At 40.4% G+C, this 19,541-nt stretch overlaps 1 protein-coding gene across 1 annotated transcript in view; it reads left to right on the top strand.

Annotated features, from left to right (window-relative positions):
• Positions 1-19,541, top strand: part of FAT4 (FAT atypical cadherin 4) — a 177,223-nt gene that overhangs the window by 143,343 nt on the left and 14,339 nt on the right. The window contains exons 10-14 of the mRNA XM_014949819.1: positions 713-5,062; positions 11,230-11,334; positions 13,107-13,414; positions 17,260-17,345; positions 18,730-18,909. Coding sequence (XP_014805305.1) covers positions 713-5,062; positions 11,230-11,334; positions 13,107-13,414; positions 17,260-17,345; positions 18,730-18,909 — 5,029 coding nt within the window. The remainder of the gene's footprint in view (positions 1-712; positions 5,063-11,229; positions 11,335-13,106; positions 13,415-17,259; positions 17,346-18,729; positions 18,910-19,541) is intronic.

Raw genomic sequence — 19,541 nt, 5'->3', positions numbered from 1 at the left:
ATGTATTCATGTTACCACGCTAACATGCACCAGTTTTGTATTTCCATGTGATTTTAGCCCTATCTCAGAGGACCAGCATGTTTTTACAAATGCAGTCCCATTAGTCACCATCCCCAGAATACTCCTACAAAAATCAGAGGCAAGAGGCTGCTGGGGACAAGGGAGCTGCATCTGAGGAATAGGAAGAAAAGGGGCTTCAAGGGAAGGTGGGTGTGTAGGGTTAAATGAATTGGGTGCTGTCTGTTCATTTAGGTAGCCTCACTAGCCATCAGATTCCAGGGGTTTTTTCACATGGATAAATAAACTATGAGTAATTAAAAAGAAAAAAAAAAAAAAAAACACCCAACATTTGTTCTTATGAGAGGTATGGCTTTCATAATGTGAATACTGTAGAAATGGGATGCTGGATTTCCAAAAAGTTGCAGTTCCATTTTCCAGTGCAGATGTATGTGCAGCCACTGACATCCATTCAAACCCACGTTTTTTGGCCACGTGCATGTATTGCAGGTTCACAAACTCACCTACCCCTTGTCCAACTTACCAACTTGTGAAAATAAAGCAGTTAATTTTCAGAGCAGCTAAGGAAGAGCATCCTGCTCCGGGATGGATACCGGGTCAGGGGCCCTCTCGAGTGCTTCCGAGTAAAAAAGCTGGCATTGTGTTTCCTGCAGTCGGTGCACTGAAGATGCCCTAACTTTGTTCTCCATTTCAGGCTCGTTCGTGTTTGCTGTGACCGTCACCGATGCGGATGCTGGCTCCAACGCCGAGCTCCATTATTCCCTTGTGGGGAAAAACTCGGAGAAATTCCACATCGATCCGGCGAGGGGGGCGATCCTGGCTGCAAACCCGCTGGCGGGAGAATCCGAAGTCACCATTTCTGTTCACGTGAGGGATGGCGGCCGGTACCCCAAGACAGACTCTACAACTGTCACCGTGAGGTTTGTGAACCGAGCAGAATTTCCCCGTGTTCAGGCGGATCAGGAGACCTTCACGTTTCCCGAAAACCAAGCGGTCGGTACGCTTGTCACCACCGTCTCCGGGTCTTCAGCCAGAGGAGGCTCCTTGTCTTACTACATCGCCAGTGGTAACTTGGGCAACACCTTCCTGGTCGACCAGGCGACAGGACAGCTTTCTGTTGGGCGGGCTTTGGATTTTGAAGCCATACAGAAATACGTGGTTTGGATTGAGGCCAGGGATACGGGCTTTCCTCCCTTTTCCTCATATAAGAAGCTGGAAGTAACGGTGGTAGACGTCAATGACAACGCACCGGAGTTTGAGCAAGATCCCTTCATTGCAGAAATAATGGAGAACCTGTCCCCACGGAAGATACTGACGGTTGCTGCTGTCGACAGGGACAGTGGTCTAAACGGACAGCTAAATTATGAAATAATTGAGGGCAACACAGAAAATAGTTTCAGTATCAATCGAGCCACTGGTGAGATCAGAAGCGTCCGGCCCTTGGACAGAGAGAAGTTGTCTCGATACACACTAACCATAAAAGCTTCGGATAAAGGTACCCCGCTCCAGAGCACAACTGTGAAAGTTATCATTAATATTTTAGATGAAAATGACAATGCTCCAAGGTTTTCCCAGATATTCAGTGCTTCTGTGCCTGAAAATGCACCTCTGGGTTTTACGGTAACCCGTGTCACGACGTCAGATGAAGACATTGGGGTGAATGCGGTCAGCAGGTACTCCATAAGGGACACGAGTCTCCCATTTACCATAAATCCCAGCACCGGAGACATCACCATCAGCAGACCACTAAACAGGGAGGACACGGACCGGTACAGAATCAGGGTCTCCGCGCATGACTCTGGGTGGACGGTGAGCACAGATGTCACCATATTTGTCACAGATGTCAATGACAATGCCCCACGATTTACAAAGCCCTCCTATTATTTGGAGTGTCCTGAGCTTCCAGGGATTGGGTTGAAGGTCACCCAGGTTTCAGCCACCGATCCCGATGAAGGGTCAAACGGCCAAGTCTTCTACTTCATAAAATCCCAGTCTGAGTTTTTCCGAATCAATGCAACCACGGGGGAAATTTTCAACAAGCAGTATTTAAGGTACCAAAACTCCAGCGGTTCAAGCAATGTCAACATTAATAGGCACAGCTTCATCGTTACTTCTTCAGATCGGGGCAGTCCTCCATTAATGAGCGAGACAACTGTCACCATTAACGTAGTAGACAGCAACGACAACGCACCACTGTTCCTCGCTCAGAAATATTTTACTCCTGTTACTAAGAACGTGAGGGTGGGCACAAACTTAATTAAAGTTACTGCAGTGGATGACAAAGACTTTGGCTTGAATTCTGAGGTGGAGTACTTCATCTCTGATGAAAGCAAAACTAATAAATTCAGACTGGACAGGAGTACGGGCTGGATTTCCGTGTCATCTTCACTAATGGCTGATTTGAACAAAAACTTTCTGTTTAAAGTGAAAGCAAAGGATAAAGGTAATCCTCCGCTCTCATCCGAGGTAGCTGTAGAAATAGTTGTGACAGAGGAAAATTACCATACACCTGAATTTTCTCAAAGCCGTATGAGCGTTACTATCCCAGAGAGTCACTCCGTTGGAACAGTGGTCAGGACAGTTTCAGCCCGAGACAGAGATGCTGCTATGAACGGATTAATCAGATATAATATTTCCTCTGGAAATGAGGCTGGCGTCTTTGCTATTAATACAACCACGGGTACACTGACACTAGCAAAACCACTTGATTTTGAGTTATGCCAAAAGCATGAGCTAGTTGTTACTGCCACGGATGGAGGATGGGTATCCAGAACGGGCTACTGCAGTGTCACTGTTAATGTTATTGATGTGAATGATAATTCTCCAGCATTCAGCCCTGAGGACTACTTTCCCAACGTGTTGGAAAATGCCCCCAGTGGGACAACTGTTATTCGTTTAAATGCCACTGATGCTGACTCTGGACCTAACGCTGTGATTGCATATGCTATTCAGTCCTCGGATAGCGACCTCTTTGTCATTGACCCCAATACTGGAACGATCACCACCCAGGGATTTTTAGATTATGAAACAAAGCAAAGTTACCATTTAACAGTAAAGGCTTTTAATGTTCCAGACGAAGAGAGGTGCAGCTTTGCTAGTGTCAACATCCAGTTAGAAGGAACAAATGAATACGTGCCCCGTTTTGTGTCCAAGCTTTATTATTTTGAGGTTTCTGAGGCAGCCTCCAAAGGTACTGTTGTAGGTGAAGTTTTTGCAAGTGATCGTGATATGGGAACTGATGGAGAAGTCCACTACCTCATCTTTGGCAACAGCAGAAAGAAAGGCTTCCAGATAGATGAGAAGAGCGGCCAGATCTACGTTTCAGGATCTCTTGACAGAGAGAAAGAAGAACGAATCTCTTTGAAAGTCCTCGCAAAAAATTTTGGGAGCATTCGTGGTGCAGATATAGATGAAGTAACAGTTAATATCACGATACTGGATGCCAACGATCCTCCTGTTTTTACCTTAGGAACCTACAATATACAAATCAGCGAGGGTGTTCCTCCAGGCACCCATGTCACATTTGTGAGTGCCTTTGATTCAGATTCTGTCCCTAGCTGGAGCAGGTTTTCCTACTTCATTGGGTCTGGCAACGACAACAGCGCCTTTTCCATCAACCCGCAGACAGGACAGGTGACAGTCACTGCAGAGCTGGATCGAGAAACATTGCCTGTGTACAACCTGTCTGTGCTGGCCATCGATTCGGGAACGCCATCTGCTACAGGAAGTGCCTCCTTATTGGTAACTTTGGAAGATATCAATGACAACGGCCCTACCTTGTCCACCGGCCAAGGAGAAGTCATGGAGAATAACCGTGCAGGAACTCTTGTGATGACACTTCAATCATCAGATCCTGATCTACCTCCAAACCAAGGTCCCTTTACGTATTATTTGCTCAGCACTGGCCCCGCAACCAGCTACTTCAGCCTTAGCACTGCTGGAGTGCTGACAACAACAAGAGAGATCGACAGGGAGCAAATCAGTGATTTCTACCTGTCAGTGATTACAAGAGACTCTGGTGTTCCTCAGATGTCTTCCACAGGAACTGTGCACATCAAGGTAATAGACCAAAACGACAACCCATCTCAGCCCAGAACAGTAGAAATCTTTGTTCACTATTATGGCAACCTCTTCCCAGGTGGAATTCTGGGCAACGTAAAACCGCAGGATCCAGATGTGCTAGACAGCTTCCAGTGCTCACTTACCTCAGGGGTCACCAGCCTCTTCAGCATTCCTGGGGGCACCTGCGAGCTGTACTCGCAGGCAAGGTCCACAGATGGAACATTTGACCTCGCCGTCCTCAGCAACGACGGGTTGCACGGTGCCGTCACCAGCAGCGTCCGGATTTTCTTCGCAGGCTTCAGCAACGCCACCATTGACAACAGCATTCTCCTCCGCCTGAGCGCCCACAGCGTGCGGGATTTCCTGACCAATCACTATCTCCACTTCTTGCGCATCACCAGCTCCCAGCTGACGGGGCTGGGCACTGCTGTCCAGCTCTACGGACTGTACGAGGAGAGCAACCACACCTTCCTGATGGCCGCCGTCAAACGTGGCAACAACCAGTACGTGAATCCCAGCGGCGTGGCCACCTTCTTCGAGAGCATCAAAGATGTCCTCTTCCGCCAGAGCGGGGTGCGGATCGAGGCTGTGGACCACGACTGGTGCCTGCAGAACCCCTGCCAAAACGGAGGAAGCTGCCTGAGGAGGCTGGCGGTGAGCCCGGCTCTGAGGAGCCACGAGAGCATCCCCGTCATCATCGTGGCCAACGAGCCCCTGCGGCCCTTCGTGTGCAGGTGCATGCCGGGGTACGAGGGGAGCCTGTGTGAGACGGACATCGACGAATGCCTCCCGTCCCCCTGCCACAACGACGGGACTTGCCATAACTTGGTGGGGGGCTTCTCCTGCAGTTGCCCGGAGGGCTTCACTGGCATGGCCTGCGAGAGGGACGTCAACGAGTGCCTGTCCAACCCCTGCAAAAATGGTGCTGCCTGCCAGAACTTCCCGGGAAGCTTCAACTGCGTTTGTAAAACTGGGTATACAGGTAACACTTTTCCTTCTCTCTATCTCATAGTCCAGAAGAGGTGGAAAGAGGGTGGAAATGTGCTTTTTTAGCACAGGGCCATCTGAATATCCCTTGTAGGTGAAGAGGTCACGCAAAATGAAGTATTTGTAATTATGAAAGTTTAGAAGACCAAGTGCCCACAGTATTATTTTATTTTAGCTGGGTCCTTGGGCAAATCTCACTTACCTGATTTGCATTAGAACAGAAGAATTTTTACAAGAGCTATTTTAATTTATTAAATATGTAGAAACCATTTCCAAATCTTATGTATGATTTTTCGGTTCTTGTTATTGTTATGGATATTGTGGTAGCATTTCAAGTCTGCTAGGAGTGTGCCAAGCAAAAAAATCGGCCTCTGCCCCAAATTGCTTACAGTCATACAAGAGAGAAAACAGATGAAGGATATGGGAAAAAACAGAATTCAGACAAAGCAACCAAGCATGTCTGTTCTGTATTTTGTCCCTTTGTGATTTATTTCTTTTATTAACAACAGAAATGTCTGCAGCTTTCCTACCTCTTCAGAGTATTTTTTGCTGTAATATTTATTACACATTGAAACATAGCAGCATTTTATCCCTAGAAAAGTGGGGTGATGGTTGCTTTTGTCCTGAGTATGATATTTAAGGAAGGTCCAGGAACATTTCCACCAAAACTCATTTCTAATCAGCGGGGAGTGATCAAGGGATTTTGTTTTTTATCTTAAACTAGATTAGTGCAGGAGATGTCATATACTTTACTGCAAAGGAGAAGGTTAATCATTTTCAAAATAGAGGTTTAGCTATTTCCTTTGAAGCAGAGATACAGCAGAGGATACGTATTCGGTGTGAAAGGTCTGTTGACATAAAGGACACTGATGTGATCTTTCACGTGAACCTCACGAACGCTCTGCTGAGCCTCAGGTCAGCAGCAGTTATTGTTAATTGACAAGCATTTCTAATTAAGTTACTGATCCAAGATTTTATTTCATGTTGTATTAGTACATCAAATTATTTTGCCAAGAGCATGGCAAAATAATTCTAGGGCACCTATCCCCTGTAACTCTTTAGGTCATTAGCACCAGAGATTACATGGGCATATGTTTGCTGTTGCAACGAAGCAAAACACTTCATTAACTCTAGCACCATACTGTCGTATATGCCTCTAGCCTATAATTTGAAACATTAAAGAAACATCCAACTATTTTTTTTTCTAGTATTAAAGCTCATATCTTAATGTTCAACCCTTATGTCAGCTAAAAATAAAGCTTTACATGTGACAAGCTCGAAAAAAGAACATTCTAACTAAGAAAATGTGATGAGAGACTCTTATAGTTTGAAGTGTTGGATTTCTTTCATGCCATGAATTAAATGTGGCATCTGATATGAGCTTTCTTAAACTCCTTGTCAACACAAATAACTTTAAAATAGACTACCACTGAGGCAGACATTTCTATTTGGGAGTCAGATCTTTTTAAATTGGTTGGCCATTGCAGCATCAAGAATTATTTAAGTGTCTGGAGATTAATTGATCAAGACAGAAGCAAATGGCACCAAAGTATGTAATTAAAAACCAAAATATCTCAGAGTTGAATATCAGCAGAGCTTATTAGATAAAATCACAATTAATATTCAATGTATTTAGACATTTTATGTCTGCAAAAGCATATTTGAAATTCTTCAAATTTAATATTCAATAGGTTCTGCAAACAAATGTCAGAATACAGATTGTTTGAGAATGCTTGACATAGAGACTATTATGTCTTTATTACACTGCCAACAGAAAGAGAACACAGCTGCTTGGGCATTTAATCCTGATTCATACATGATTAAAGGTAGCCATAGTGAATGTAAAAATAAAGCCTGAATCTGTTTCTTTATGAATATAAACCTTTAATGCCTCAAGAAAAAGAGAAAGACATCTGAAATAGTGGATTTCTAATTCAGTTTACCATGTGCATAGCTTTGCTGCTTCTCTCGGAATGAAAATACAGTCTCATAATTGAATTTGCATGCTTGGTAAAAAATACGATATTTACACAGTACTGCATGCAAGTAGAAATTAGTATTTTCTGAGACAGACCCTCTGTTCACCGTAAATTAGAGTACATGAGCTGTAGACCTTTATAATGGCCTACCTGAAAACTGAGAGTCTTACGTTTCTTTGATTTATTATGTTTTGTCAGCTGCATTTCACTTCATCATACTGCAAAGGTAATGTAGTTCTTTTCACTGAATAGGATTATAAAGACTAATTACCTCAGAGCAACATCATTAGGGTTTAAACAATCTGTTATAATTACATCTCTTAATGATGATCAGGTTTTGTTTTTAAAATAATCACTTTCAGGAGGGAATATGCTTTGTGATTTACAGTAGTTGTCTGCCCTTCCTTTGAACCCTTCATTTCCTGTTTTCCAGGACTCATTAAGATGAAGGAATGTAGGTTTATGAAATTGTTTCAAATGCAAGATTAAAATATTAGAACAACCATTTTAAAAGATGGACACAGAGAACCACAAAAACTAAAACTCTCAAATCAGCTGAAATCTAACCCAAAAGCATTCAGCTGATATCTGTTCCTGTTACGTTTTTCAATTAAAAAAAAATATCTCAGGAAGTTAGATTTTTGCATAAGCCCCTGAATGTGATATCATCAGCTTGAGGTGATGAATGATAAATGCTGAATGCTGTCTGTTATCAATTATCCAGCATTATCCTCATTTTCATGGTTTTTTCAAATGTAAATCTTTAATGTACACCTTATTGTGTCTGTAGCCCATGAAACCAGCAGGCCATCAGGGTGGACTTGAACAAATAAACTTTTTTTAGTAAGGTACTGGAAAGCTAGCATTAGCACACTGCAAGGGAGATAACTGAAAATGGTAGGACAACCTGCTGCCATCTTGGATGGTTTTACTTACCAGAAGAATAAGGTGTTGAAAGAAAAAAGTCAAAGTTTAATAGAAGTTGCAGGACCAAGTACAATGGAACTGGGATCACAGCAACTTACCCAGAGGAATCCCCACAGTGAAGAAAAGATAAACAAGAGAAAAACCCTGCTGGGTAAAGTCCTGAGCAAACTTTGAAGATTTCCTTGCTTTGAATGGGGGTTGGACATCGTGACCTCCAAGTTCCCTTCAGCCTAATTTTTTCCACTGTATCTGGAGCGTATATCCTTGTTCAGAGGTCTAGAAAGATCTGCTTCTGCCAATCCAGTCTGGGCAGTAAAAAAATAGGAGCACAGGAGGAACATGGTTTAGATGAAAAGGGAAGAGTAAGGGTGCAGTTTGGACACTGGTTGGACCATCCAGAAACCAGGAGTTGATAGAGACCCTCTGGATCTTGGCAGTGTAACAAATGCAGGCTGCCAATAACAGCTTGAAATACGGAGACCTTTCCTTAGAGGATGGACAAGGAATGCACAGGAGTTTCTGTCTCAGAGGAGTCTAAAGAGGGACTAACGAAAGATCTGAAGGTAGCGGGAAATTTGGAGGAATTGATGAAGTTCAGGATTCCGTAGAAAAGAGGGAATGAGGCCTTGTAGCAGCAAATGTCTTCAGAAGAAGCTGATGTAAGTAATTGGTAGGTAAGGTTGCCTGGGGGGAAACACACAGGAGACAAAATTCAGGAGAGCTGGAATCTTTTAGAAGAAAGAAAAAATTATAGCTAAAAATTATCTTATAGAAAAAAAAAAAGGATGTCTGTTAGAGTTTTAGGTGGTCATACCGGGATTATTTTTTTATTGAAAATGGGTTACATAATAAAAATAAATTTATTTTCTTTTGGCAGTTACATGACATATTATACTGTTTACCTACCTACTTATTTATTTATTTATCAGTTTCTTGTTTATAACTCCCATTATCTGTTTGCCAGGTTTTTGTAATGATATTGCTTTATGAAAGTAATTTATTTTAAATCCTTATACAGAACAACCATAGCGATAAAGTAGAATAGCTATACTTTAGTCCTGCCAGTATCTGGCTGAAGGGCTCTTGCATTCTGGGATAAGCATGCATCTGAAGAAGAAAAATAAGCTTCGTAGACATCTTGGATGTTGGGTCATTATTCCAAATGTAAATAGATACATTTTTCCCAGGTCTTTAGCACTTCAGAGAATGGCAAAGAATAGCCAAAATTTCTTCTTCATTTTAAATAAATATTAGTTTTAATAGCTCTGATGAATTGTTAGATCAGAGTATTTGTCTTCTCTTGTGTCAAAACAGTTGGAATAAATGCAAACACACTTTTATTAGTTTCATGAATTATTCAAATGATTGTTAAATATGAAGAAGATGTTGTTATTCACTGGTTAAAATATGTGTAGCTAAAATAAACACTCATATTCTGTTGCTGACTCAGCAAATATGCCAGTTTTAATGTTAGCTGAGAAAAAGAAGGGTATTTAGTTAGATTGAATTGCAAAAAAATGAGTAAGCCTTATTAGCTACACTTGATTTTTGTGAAAACTAAGAAATATTGGTTATTTTAAGCCTCTCTGCCTCACTCTTGCTACGTGCTCTCCTTGGTAAGTCAACAATCTGTACTTTGTACCATAATTTTAAAATAAAGAAAACAGCAAAATCTAACATAAAAAGTTAGCTCATCCTTCAGTCATGCTCATTAGAGAATCAAATATAAATAAATACCCCCAAAGCATAATTAGATTCAGACACTGGAAATGTTTCCTGGATTTATGGTGAATCTACAAGTTACGTATTAACCACAGGAATCCTCCAGCGCTCCCTTTCCATCCTCCTCGCAGTCGCACATGAGCTGTCTGCAGACTTCTTTAGGTTAAACAGAAGAGGGGGGTGGGGAAATGAGGTTTTCTTCGTTAGGTGACTGAGTTGTGACATTGTGAAAAAGTTAGCAGAGTTAATATAGCACAGGCCTGATTTTCTACGGTTTTAGGGACCAGCAATCCCTAAGGATGGCATACTGTGCACTGCTGCCACGTGAGATGTAAGAACGATACGATATATGTGACATGTAAGAATCGACACCCTCTATGTGCGCTCATGGTGTACTTTTAACTTAAATGTATATTATATTTATATGAGGTGAGGAATAAAAAAAATAATTATAAGTGCAATAAGAAGCATTAAGGCAGCCTTAGCCTTTGTTACGTGCATATATCCTGGCAGAGATGAAGTTCAGGAGAGATCTGGAACACCGTGGCAGATTTTGCCAGTTTTTGCAGAGAAACATGAAGGACAACCACGTGGAAGCTTTCAAGTTTTTGCTGAGCGGGCAGCGAAGGCTGAGGCTGCTGGCAGAAGGCAGGCAGGAACCAAGAGTGCCATATAGTGGAAGTGTTGCTAAACTGATAAAAGCTAAGTAAGCAAAAACTTAGAAGTGAGGACCAATACTTCTGTACTTAATGTTTCCATACAAAAAAAATTATTCAGTTTCATACAAAGAATCCCCTTGTCAGTATTCGGCATCTGTTAAAATCTTCACTTCTTCTCTTGGTTCCCTTCCTTGTTGAAATGAATTATGTGATTTCAGTTTATTCTCTGGTGAATAATATTTACCACACGTGACAATGTCTGCTTAGAAAAGGACTGTGTCCAGGGTAACTTGTTTTTAGCTCCAGAGGACTGTGGTCCCTCCGAGTCAGGAAGGAGGTTGTAATTGATGAGGGAAAATAAGAGAAATCATATAATGTACAATAGCAGCCTGTGTTCAGCATGCCATGTTCATGCAGGGTCCAGCAAGGGCTGTTTCTATCTCCTTCCCACTAATGAGTAAGTTGCATTAAACAGGGTGGGGGGGAGGGAGAAATAATTTGTTCGTTTGTTTTAGTTCAGCATCTTTTCTTTCATGATCTCTATTTTCCAGGTATCAGTTAGTGAAAAAAAACAAAACGTCAATACCTATGTCCAAACCATGACAACCTATATGAGGTTATTAAAATGTGAGACACTTGAAAAGTAAAGTTAATTTCTCTGGGCTGTGTATTGTGCCCGCGTCAGGGCTGGGAGCAGCCCAGCATCATGTCTATGTTTCCTCTCTCTATCCCATGGCCACAGCTGGTCCCTGGCACCCACCCTCCTGGCCATGCATTCAGCATTGGTTCATAAGCTCATTACCTTATTGCCAGCCTGATTTTCCTATCGACCTGAATACTCTGACCTGGAAATTGCTTTTATTCTCTCATGGCAGGGAGAACGTGCGACTCGGCTGTCAATTACTGTGAGTGCAACCCCTGTTTCAATGGTGGGTCCTGCCAAAGTGGGGTGGAGGGGTACTACTGCCACTGCCCCTTCGGTGAGTATGCCTGGCCTCTGCCCTGCTTCATCTTCCCTTCCCCTGCACGTTCAGTTTTACCTGTACAAAACCGATGGGTGTGTATATGGATGTTGGTCCGTGGGCAGGTGTTGGTCATCCCCTGGGCCCATCCTCTCTGTTTTTCCCCACCTGCAAGAGGGAGAAAGCGATATTTGTGCCGGTGCAGCAGGAAAGGGGGAGCACCCTGAGGGCTCCAAGCAGTCCTTGCTCTCCTGCCTAATGGTAGGAGGACTAAATAGTAAGACCACTGTAAATTCCATCACTATTCTTGCATCCTATGCGCTTGCAAAGCACAAGAAAGTTGACATATTCTGTTAACGTGCTATAGGCAGTCCTGCTTTGGCAGGGGAGTTGGACTAGATGATCTCTAGAAGGTCCCTTCCAACTCCAACAATTCCTTGATTCCATGACATAATGTTAAATGAGAAGGGACTTCGGGATGATACTGAGCAGCGAGGGCTTGGCTTTCTTTTGAGAAATTTGCATAATTTGTCAAAATATCTGTAAAGCCAGAAATAGTGAGCACCCACGTTTTTCTGCGAGGAGCACATTAGATATTGGCATTTTTATATTTAGTAGTTTTGATTAAGAGAACCTAACCAAATCAAAAGAGCTTTGTTAGCACACACCAGTACTTGCCCATTCAATATAAATATAAACATAAATATATAAATATATTAATGAAGTTCTGACTTCCAAAACCAGAGCACAATTCCAACAATTCCAATCAGAGAAGCATACAGTACCACCAAAATAGTTTCATAATTATTAGAATTTAATTATCCCAAATTTGGTTTGTGGAGTAAACCCAATAAAGACATAAACCAGCACAAATATTTCAAGATATCATGATATAAATGCAGCAAGCCTGGTTCTGAATACGAATTAATCCAGAATTGTCATTGTGCATACAGAAAAGCATGAAAATAAATGCAACAGATTAATCAAAAACCAGAGAAACCAGCGAAAGCATCTACAAAGTTTTAAGGCTGCTGAAAACCCTCACACAAAAGTATGGTTCTCAACACACATTTGTATTCATTTTTCTATCAACATGTGGAATAACTCCTTTATACTGTTTTATTTCTCTTGTTTTCCATTTCCTAGATAGTCATAGTCCATTGTAAATGTAACTAACATTCATAAATTAGGAAAGCTTTTTCTCATTGTCACTGCAGTAAAAAAAAAAATCAGGGGAAATTTTGACAGGGATCTAAAAAGAAATCCGTAAAATGCACCAAATTAATCAATCAATAAAAATACTGAGAAGGCATAATGTTCTAATTGCATGTATGTTTATATCATAAGTACAAAAAATGAACTACCAATTGAGAAACAGTTCAGATGACAGCTATAAAGAGAAAATTAAGCTCAAGTTGCAAATTTATTTCCATAGCTGGATTAACAAATGCCTGATGCTAATTAACAACCATATTTGACATAACTGTCAAACTCGCTTTTTTTTGTATTCTAAAGAAACCATAGAGCTCAATGAAATGTACTTTGTTTTTCAGTAGATGTAACTGTCATTTGTAACTCAATTTTTAAGTTTATATATTTATACTTCAACACCCTCCTGTGGGTAATAGGATTCTTGTGTTCACGTTGCATATTTTTAATCATACATTAGAGGTTTTTTAAAGAGCCTGTGTGTTATAGCCATATCTAGAGCACATCAGTGCTTTGTTTCTGGGAGAATGCACAATGAGGGAAAAACTATCTGATACCAGATTTTACTTTTCATTTTGCAGGTGTTTTTGGGAATCATTGTGAACTGAACAGTTACGGATTTGAAGAGCTGTCATATATGGAGTTTCCCAGTATGGATCCAAACAATAATTACATCTATATAAAGTTTGCTACTATAAAAAGACATGCCTTAATGTTGTATAACTACGATAACCAAACTGGAGAGCGGGCAGAATTTCTGGCCCTGGAAATAGCAGAAGAGAGGCTGAGATTCTCCTACAATCTTGGCAGTGGCACGTACAAGCTTACCACAACTAAGAAGGTGTCTGATGGACAATTTCACACAGTTATTGCCCGGAGGGCTGGAATGGTAAGAAATGCTAAAATGAGAATTTAAGACAAGTTCAGCCAAGGCACTTTGGCTTCCACATGAACTCAGAGGAATGTAAAATTAGTAACGTTGGGTTTGCTAGCAGAACCTCCAACTTTGGAAAAAACCTCTCTCATTTCTGTCTTACTCCAACTGATTCAAAAGACCTATAATGGTTTGTTTAGTACGATGATGATAAAGAATAATTAAAAAAACATGTGCAATGCCCTGTTCTCTGAATGTGAAAAATGAGAACCAGGAATAATTAATGAAATAAATTACTACACATGAGGCTAATTAACTGATGCAGATTACAGGGATGATTATCAGGGAATGCTAATTAACCATAGAAAATACAAAGCCCTCAAAATAATTTTTTCTCAACATTTGGAAAATAGAAGCAGACAAACTTAAAATTCCTGGTATCCCTGATCTCCTTGAGCTAGTTCAGGCATTCTACCAATCTCATCAGACTGGAAGCCTGTTTTGTTTTTCCTGTGTAGCATACATGTAAAAATTTCAAAGGTGCTACACTGAGAGGGTTTGGGGGGGACACGGAGGGGACTTGTTTTTATTTTTATCCCCGAGAAAGCAGGGGGGGAATTCTGCCAAAAACTGGACTGGGATAACTGATTGCCATATGCCTGTTCTTCTGACCCCTCTCCTGCCTTTCTTTTTTTTTCCAGTAAATGTTTTCTATTCCTCTTCTCTCATTTTTAAATAATATTTCCAAAGCAGAACATAAACCAAATGCTCTTTGAGTTCAAGCCAAGCTTTTTGCCTCCACAGTGTTTGAGTTAGAAATGAAACCAAATCTATTTGACATCCATAATCAGTAACTATTGCCCAAGAGCTCCCTTTTCAGGCAGAAGTGGCCAGCATACATGGAATCCCAGATTCTTCCCATGTTTGCAATGAAAGTCATTTAAGAATAATATATGGTTGGGGGTCCACGTTTTGTTTTATATATTTCAAGCCAGAAGTGATGTAGGGAATAAAAGAATAAACTGTTCTACCCAGTGTGGCTCTCCCTGAAAAAACGGTGCTTTTTTTTCTTCTCTCTTGGAGAGTCTTGAGCCTGAAACTGCATTTCAGTTGCATAGTACAAGACCTGATTCTTCCATTTGTTGAAGGGGGAAGTGGTGTAATCTTCAGCTGGATTTGCAAATCCAATTTGTGTGTGTTTGTAGGAGTTATATATCCAAATAAGGTGAAGGATCATTGTGATGCTGAGTAAAGACTTTTGTTTTAACATGCTGTAGTATCAGGTACTTAATAATTTGTATTGCAGCTTCCAAATGGTAAAGCCCAAAGGTGCACCTAAATCTTGAAAGGCACCAGGTTCCCATTTAGCAACTAAATTAGTGTGGCATTTCTATCAATCAGATTTAAATGGAAAAGTATAGGAGCGCACATTAAAAATCGCAACAAATAAATGAAATACACTTAAGGAAAAAATGGAGCAGGAAAATGTTTTACTTGTAGCTATGCCAAAGGGCTGGACTAGAGAAGAAGAGATAACATAAAAAGGACTATTTACAGAACATTTCAGTTATGAATGCTTCAGGCTGAAAGCAAGCATTTAAAACAACCTCTACCTTTGTGTGATTTTGTTAATATTTTTTTTTAATGGTTAAACCTCAGTGATGTCAGCTGTTTACAAACACGGTTATATGAAGAGAATCGCCTTTGTCTTAGATATTTCTGCTGCAGGAAAAATGTCTCCCAGGTGCCCAAAACTGTATAAAATAGCCCCCCTTCAGGATTCCAAATCTGTCATTTCCTACAGCACAGTGGGATTTTATCGGAAACTGGTAAAATCATTAAGTTGTCAGTCCTGAGCTATTGCAGAGTGACAGGATAGAAAGTCTCATAATGCGGCAAGGTAACCGTAGAGTAATGCTTAAGTAACAAGCAGGAACATTTGAGTAACATTAGAAAATAAATTGTATGAACTCTGGTCCAAGTAAAATATATTCTCAAATATCAGCCCTTCAGCTGGGGTTGTAGCTTGGCTTTCACAGCGCATAGCGATGTAAGTTAGGGAGATTACGCTGATTGAGCTAAGAACAAAAAACTTAGTTCATTTTTTGTTGTTGATATTCTGAAGGAAAATATGTATGCGTGTGATGGCATACAGACCAGCCAGCTTATTATTCTTTCTATGAATTGTTTCATTTATACAGGGCTATAATCTGCTTTGGAACTGCAGACTGACATTTCTCGGGAGAAGCAGTTTGCTCATTATGTAGAGAAAGAAATTCAAGATAAGCTTTCATTAAAAATAGCAAATTGAATGGTTTTGGCATACTGCGGGGCATGATTTAGGGCTAAGGGCTATGAATTTATTTGGTCAATACAACGTGTCAGGTCACAGTATGTATTTTGAAATAGCATGGACAATCTAGGGGGATTTCAGCAGGATGTTGTTAGTGAACTTAGTTGCAGGCAGGAAAAAGAGCCATTGCAGAGTAATGACGTACTGATAGCTATTGCTGTTAGCGCAGCTCCTGTAATCTAAATCAAAGTGTAAACCAAGGCCTTTTTAAAAGTGACGTTTGATTCAAATTTGCCATAAAACTGTACCACACATCTAGTTGAAACATGAGAAGCTAATATGTACAATTCCGAGATTATGTTTATTTTTCTGAAAATTTGTTTTAAGGAAAAACTAACCTTCAGGGTTTTGGGTGGGTGTTTTTTTTTTTTTTTGCAGCGCATCTGTTATTAATAAATCACTGTGGGGAAAATTCTTTGCTAAATAAGGAGTAAAATAAAAACGCATTTTTAAATCAGCAGGAATTATTTCATTATTTTAGTGAAAGCTTTGGTGAGACTTCTCAAGATTACAAATGAAAGTGCCATGATTCACTTTAGTATAAATGACTGAGGTGGGTAATGAGGCAACCCCATTGTCTGGGGCTTGATGGCTTGGAGATAGCAATAAAGAGGAAGACTGCTCTAAGTGCCAGTAATGCCTGGTACTTCTCTTGGTCCCGTCAACTTGGTTCCATTGTAGGTATTCACATGTTTCACCATTATCAATGTGGGACAAACATCCCTCATGACATATCAGCCTAAGGGTTACCTTAATCAGGTCTGCTTGGTTACTCTTTGAGTATTATTGAGTGGATGGTTATTATTTTTAACTAGTAATCTCAGTGTTTGTACTCCCAGCTTTTGTAACATGCTTTTTATCAAGTTTAAGCAATATGTTTAATGTCATGGTCAAGCCCTTAATGGAATTAATGTCCTTTGTGTTTGGAGGGAGCAGCTCTCTGTTCAGATCAAGAGAAGGATACGGTACAAGCCAAAATAACTGCAGTTCCAAGAAGCAAAGCAAACAGACATGAAAGAAACCCTACCCAAATCTGAAAACTGTGTGTTTAACTAATTCTCTGTATGAAGCAGTCAATTAGGTCATTCTCTGTTAGTATCCACACCTTGTCATTTACTATGTTGATGCAGAATGCAGTTGATCAGTGGCTCTGAAGCATCCTGCAATAACAAGTGACATAGTAATATACAAGTGCTCCATTCTAGCCAAGTCAAAGAATCATAGGATGGATTCATAGAATCATAAACCTTAAAGACCATCTATTCCAACCCCCCAGCCCCAGGCAGGGACATCTCCCACTAGAGCAGGTTGCTCAAAGCTCCATCCAGCCTGGCCTTGAACACCTCCAGGGATGGGGCATCCACAACTTCTCTGGGCAACCTATGCCAGTGTCTCACCACCCTCACATTAAAATCCTTGATATAATATACTTAGCCATAAATATTTAATGTGGTTGGGAACTACAACCTTGTAATATTCAGCATGTTTGTGTCTGTGGCTTTTGCAGGCAGCATCACTGACGGTGGATTCCTGCTCTGAAGATCAGGAGCCAGGCTACTGCACTGTTAGCAATGTTGCTGTTTCTACTGACTGGTAAATAATGCTTCATTTTGTGGGTGCTTTTTTTGGAGTAAAATGAAAAATAAATCACCCTCTGAAGCCAGAGGAATTTGGAGTAATGATTACATGCCCTTAGCCCAGCCTCAGGGAAGGGATAGATACCTCAGCTGCACTCTTTCAGAGGCGTGCAAAGGCAAGGCTCCAAAGAGTCATTTTCTCCCATCTTGGCAGAAGCAAATTAAATTTTCTACATATACTACTACTTCCTAACTAGTGCTAGATTTCTGCATGGAGTTTATTCATGACACGTTTACTTAAAAATCCTCAGTTCTTGACCCCATCTCTGTCCCCAGGCTTTGGAGCCACAAAAGAAATGTTGAACCATGGGTAGTCTACACTGTGGTGTAAACGGGGATAATATTTATCATTCACATAATATTTATCATATCACATCATAAAGACAGTGTTAACAAATCAGAATATCAGATGCAGTAATACACAAATGTATTTGTTATAATCAACTGGTTTTTAAATGTACAGCACTGCTCTTTGACAGTGTGAAGTTCTACAATATTTAGTGCTACAAATCTTTAGCAAAGCCTCCTCCACTTTTACATTTTGAATCATACCTATCTTGCCAAAACCAGGCTCAGACTCAAAATATTATCGCTCTAGTAGCACCTATATTTCACTCCAGTGTTTGGTTTGGTGCTTTGATTTGGGGTCTTCTATTCATTTATTTAAACTGCACGTCTCATTTCTTATACAGGTGTAAGAAATACCTGATTACTGCTTTCTTTAAAAAAAACTAAAAAATTCATTACTTCAACATTGTTTTGAGTAATTTCCAGATGACATATTTTACAGTTTGCATTTCTTAAACGTTAGCCAGTATAGAAAACAAAATTTATTTATTGTGTTTACCGTAACTAACTCAGAAGCCTTTCTGTCACATCTTTAGATCCTCTTTGGAGATAACAATAACTTAAATCCCAAACATTTTGGCTAATGTCATACAATAATCACAATCATATTTCCTTCACATGTGGTTCCCCACTAACAAAGCTGTTATATCTTTGTAAAATAATGAATCCATCTCCCATCTATTTAAATATCATCTACCATTTAAACGATAATTGAGTGTAAAAAACATTATTCATTATGATTTCAAGCACGCTGCTTAGTCAAGTGAATAGAAATTTTGACATGCAATAACTGAGTATGAATTTAGTGTCATACCCATTATAACTGTTAGTTCAAGCGCTACTGATCTCTCTGTCTCCCCTTCTAAATGTAAATCACAAATTGTGGAAGAGGAATTTTAGCTCCAGACTGTAGCTGATGGTTACAGTTCCTGTGTCGTCATTGCTATCTTAGTATCTGATACTGATAAATTATTTTTCTGACTCTTTTGTAGGACTCTTGATGTACAACCTAATCGAGTTACCGTTGGTGGTATCAGGTCTATAGAGCCCATCCTTCAAAGGAGAGGACAGGTGGAAAGCCATGATTTTGTGGGCTGTATAATGGAGTTTGCAGTCAACGGACGTCCCCTGGAGCCCAGCCAGGCTTTGGCAGCTCAAGGAATCTTAGATCAGTACGTCTGCTATATATGGTATCGAGTGGACTGCGTTTATAATAAAGGAAGCTGTCGTGGAAGTCAGAAGCTATTGCATTCAGACACCATCAGATATTTCTTGTAAAAAAAAAAAAAAAGACCATAGAATTTATTGTAAAGTGTGAAACATGTAGGAAGAAAGTGAATTAGGAAGAAAGGTACACAAAAGATTACAGAGGCTTCAAAAAGGCAACATCATTACGTTTCTATTGCCAATTATTATTATTGTTGCTTTGCAGGCTGAAATAGAGTAGCCCAGTTACTGGGTTTCTTTATAAAATCCACCTGGGTTTGACTGTAGTCATACTGTTTGCTAAGCCCCTGCTCCCTCTTATTTCTTTTTAATCCACAATGCCTGTTCTATCACTTTGCCTCTCAAGTATTACTGAATTTCCCTCATATCCTCCGAGTGGTCTTTCAGAAATGATAGACTATCTGATTCTATTGTTCTTTTCCGTCTCAGTGTTTGAAGTCACCATTGTAGCTATTATGTCAGTCCTTCGTCCAAATTTGCTAGCTCACCCTTCTTCTTCCAAAGCCCAAGTTTGTGCTGTTCATTCTCATGTGAAGTCTCTGGAGGTCTGCAGCGTAAAAAGCACATAAAAGAGTTT

This window comes from Calidris pugnax, unplaced genomic scaffold, assembly GCF_001431845.1.
Source record: "Calidris pugnax isolate Ruff unplaced genomic scaffold, ASM143184v1 scaffold42, whole genome shotgun sequence".
NCBI lineage: Eukaryota > Metazoa > Chordata > Aves > Charadriiformes > Scolopacidae > Calidris > Calidris pugnax.
Note: the sequence above shows the minus strand (reverse complement) of the source record. Positions and strands in the feature narration are given on the sequence as shown.